The sequence below is a fragment of the Centroberyx affinis genome, unplaced genomic scaffold (genome assembly GCF_046629955.1).
Source record: "Centroberyx affinis isolate AG114_WGS23_722 - 3 ecotype Tasmania unplaced genomic scaffold, CSIRO-AGI_Caff_v1 ptg002675l_1, whole genome shotgun sequence".
Taxonomy (NCBI): Eukaryota; Metazoa; Chordata; class Actinopteri; order Beryciformes; family Berycidae; genus Centroberyx; species Centroberyx affinis.
Window position 1 is genome coordinate 357103 of NW_027280859.1, and position 4169 is coordinate 361271.

Below are 4169 nucleotides of genomic sequence, written 5' to 3' on the forward strand. Positions count from 1 at the left end.
CAGATCAACAAACACACGTGGGCCTCTGTGGAAGAAAAAATTAACATACGTGTACTAACAGCTGAACTGGGGTCCACTCAGGGAATGTAAGGTTTCATGATGAATGGTCACTTCACTGTAACCCTTGTGCCATAACTTACTGTGCCCGAGGTCTTTGTTATCGGAGTGGCTTCTGGATGTCCCCGAGATGTCTGTGGAAGCCCTAACTTATCTGTTCTAATGTCAGCACATCCTGTACATCCTTGGAAGATACTGTACATAAAGGACTGGTCTTTCTATTCCTCTTTGAAGAAGTGTATGTATGTAGCCTCTGAGCTGTGTGCATCTCTTCCTCTCATGAGACTCCTTTTAATAAATATATACTCAAGTAAGACGAACCTCTGACTCCAGAACTTTTTCCTCAACAGCCTCCAAAGTGAAAGACTATCAGCAGTGACTGATGCTGACAACCTAGGATGGCCATAAATGATGGAGGTAAACAATTTTAAGTCTGTAGGCCTAAATATGTACATACAAGTAGGTGATTGTTTCGCCTATAGCTATATGGCTATATGTCCATTCCTACTTACACAAGAGATTAGTAAAATGTTGGTTTCTCTGGATAAGATTATTTATGTCATGTCAGTACAGTGAGAGCAGTAAGAATAGCTGACAATAATATGACCTTGTCATGACTTGGGCCTCTGAGAAACAGAAAAGAGTACAAAACATGCTCAACTTTTAATCTCTTCACTCAGTTGGATATGCATGTCAGAACATCAATAATATTGTGGCAGTAGGGTGTGGTTAAGGATTCACCTGTAAGCAGAGAGCCAAAGGTGGCTTAGCCGATCAACAGACGCATCTGCAACGAGTCAGGTTGATTAGCAGCCTAACTACATACACAGGCTGTGAACTGTGTGTTTTGTCCTGAAGTGAAACTGGGACCAGCGCCACACACACTGGTACACACACAGAGCCTGGAAAGGCTACGGACTGTGTTCCTGGTGAGGAGCTTCTGGGAAGAAGCCACACACAGCAGCTGATCTGTGTTCATTTTAATGTTGAGTTACTGAATAAATAGAAGGGTGTATGTGCCCCAAATCAGATCTGCTGTCCGTTCTTCCTTACCCTAATAGTAAAGTCTTGCTACAGCTACATTATACAGTAATACAGTAGATAAAGTTCAGTAATAAAATTCAGCAAAATTCAAATCCTAGGAACATTAACTACGGTCGACACGAGGTTCCTGCGACCTCCTGGTTAGTCTAGGGCCTTTCTCATGTCATCCTCTCACTCTCCCATCTTTCCTGTCTCTCTCCACTGTAAACCATCCAACAAAAGCAGGCATTTTTTCTATTTTGTTCTTCATGCCTCAGCGTGTCTAAAGACACACCACTGATGCCACACTGACTTTACCAGTCTGGCAACTTATGCCATAGACTACCCCTCTCTGCTGTGCTATAAATTTAGACCAGCAGACTGAGAACGCTGGATGACAAGCCCAAGGTACAGTATTGAAAAGTCTGACCAGCTCCCTGCTAAGACCAGCTACACATAACTAATTGGTTAACCAGTTTTGACCAGTGTATAACCAGCTATGGTTCCAAGCCAGTCCTAGCTAGATTATACAGTAGTTTTGATTTTCTTGGATCTACAATGGATTTACATTGACACTAATTCAAAAGCATCCTGGTTACCATCAAGAGGTGGTAGCTGGATCTTCCAGCAGGGAAACAATCAACAATAATTATTTTCTACTGTATTTTCTGTTTTTTCACAGATTGTGTCCAGCTCAGAAGAACAACACTCACAATGGCCTCAGCCTTGTCCCTCTCCCCCCATCCTCTGTCCATCCTTTCCCTGCTGTTCCTCATCAACTTGTGTCCTCAACGTGTCCTCTCTACCTGCCGGACGGGGACACCTAGGGAGTGCACCTCCGCCCCCTTCGTTCCGGGCCACAGCCTGTCAGGCAAGGGGTTTGACCTGGTCAAGATGCAGCGTGCAGTGGGCCTGGTACTGGACTCCCAGAAATTTCTCGGTCCCAACCACGACTGTAACGTGTGTGAAAACCCTCTGATGGGGAACAAACTCCAGAAGCTGCCGTTGACCATGAGCACCTGGAGTGCTGAGAGCAGCTGTGATCCCCTCTCCAGTTCTGTGCACACTTCTGTAGGCTCCTTGGTAGGAGGAGTGACGTCCCCTGTCGTAGGCAGTGCATGGGGAAAGGATCTGGGACTGTCAGGGTCCACCAGTCACCAGCTGGAGGGCAGCAAGTCAGCAGTGGCCAGTTATGCCTCAGCCAAGGCAGGATCAGACAAGACTCTCTTCACATTGCACCAGCTGAGCTGCTCACAGTACAGGTAAGATCATGCACAGTGAATGAAATGTTTAACACTTGAAAGGTACAGTAGATGGATGGGGGTGCAAGAGGGCCAACAAGCTGTAAATTGAAAGGAGTAAATACAAATATAACTGCTGTTTCCTTGGGTAATAATTTTAAAAAAAATCTAACAACTCGGCCTACTGGTTTGTACAGAAAATGAGTTGAATGTCATGGAGGGACATTTTCAATGCTGAGATATTTCAATTCTAAGATTCAAAACAGCATTCAGATAATGTTGGACTTTCTAGTGTTAATGGTATGGTGTGATGTATTGTATTTTCACCTGCTATTTTGACCTGCTTGTCCACATTGAATATTCTTTCCTGTTTCAAATGTGTCTTTTTAGGTGAGTCTTTAAAATCTAAAAAAGTCTAAAAAAAAATAGAGAATCAGACTATTTTGTGGCATGAGTATGTCTGACTTAAAGGCCAGGAGTCCAATCTTGTAAACTATAAACTGTACAGTATCTTTCTGCTTGGTCTAAACTTGCAGAGATTGTATCTGAAATACTTTACACAATTTTAGATTTTCAGTTTCTGTATTACCCCTCTCTCCCTTGTTTTTCCTCCCAGTTACAGTCTCTATGATCAGCCTCTCCTCCACCCTGACTTCAACCAGCAAATGCTCTCTCTTCCCAAAAGCCTCACCTCTGCCACGCTGCCTACCTACCGCCGCTTCATCAGCATCTATGGAACCCACTACATCAGTCAGGCAAAGCTGGGTGGTAGGCTGACCAGGATCACCTCAGTCCGCCAGTGTCTGGCCTCGTTGAACAAGGTCTCGGTGTATACAGTCAGAGACTGTGTAAATTCTGGGCTGTCTGTCGGTCTGGGTCTGCTGAGGCCCTCAGCGTTAAGCAGCACATGTAGGACTGTCCTCAGTAACCGAGACACAGTGACAGGTTACTCCCAGGGCTTCCTAGATTATGGGGTAATGGTCACCGGTGGCAACGGTTGGGAGGGCAAGATTTCAGTGACAACCAACGACTCTCAGGGCTTCCATCTCTGGCAGGACAGCCTCAGATCTAACCCAGATCTCATCTCATACTCCCTGCTACCTCTCCATTCTCTGATACCTGACCCCATCGTTAGCGCCAACCTACGCACAGCTATTAGTGAGTACATCACTCAGAATGGAATAACCAAACAGCCCAAGCAGCCATATTGTAACCGACCCAACCTGTCCAGCCAGTGTTGTCCTTTGCATGTTCGGCGAGGCCGCCTGGAGGTGACTCTGATCAGAGCCTGGGGACTTAGTGGAGACCCTGTAGGACCAACAGATGCTTATGTTAAGATTTGGTATGGCAGCAGCTATAGAAGAAGCGTCTTGATCGAGTCAGACAACCCGCACTGGAATCGTTACTATGATTTTGGCAACGTGGACACAAGTGAACGACTGACACTGGAAGTGTGGGACGAAGATGTTTGGTACGATGACAAACTGTTAGGTTGTTACACGTATCTGGACAATGGAAAGTATGACTGTACCTGTCGGCGGGAAACTAGTGGTTATACATTTTCATTCAAACTCACATGTGATAATCACCTGACCGGCAGTAAATGCCACCAGTACACGCCCTCACTCAGCTAGGAAAATTGAGTCCTGTTCAGTATTTGAAAATAGCAGAGGGTACAACTCTTCAAAGGGAATTTTATTTTTCTTGGATGCTGTTTCTTGTTTAGTGCATTATGTGGAGCTTTATGAGTATTTTATGGGGTAAAGACATGGTGATAAATGGTGATGATAACAATTATTATACAACAGGTAGTTCCGACCAAGCAATCTGATTGGTCAACTAGACATT

General features: G+C 44.9%; 1 protein-coding gene across 1 annotated transcript; it reads left to right on the forward strand.

Annotated features, from left to right (window-relative positions):
* The first annotated feature begins 1794 nt into the window (after positions 1-1794).
* Positions 1795-3955, forward strand: LOC139657369 (perforin-1-like). Its single transcript, XM_071535179.1, has 2 exons — positions 1795-2342; positions 2938-3955. Exons 1-2 carry the CDS (start codon positions 1795-1797, stop codon positions 3953-3955), a joined length of 1566 nt encoding a protein of 521 aa, XP_071391280.1.
* Positions 3956-4169: the final 214 nt, after the last annotated feature.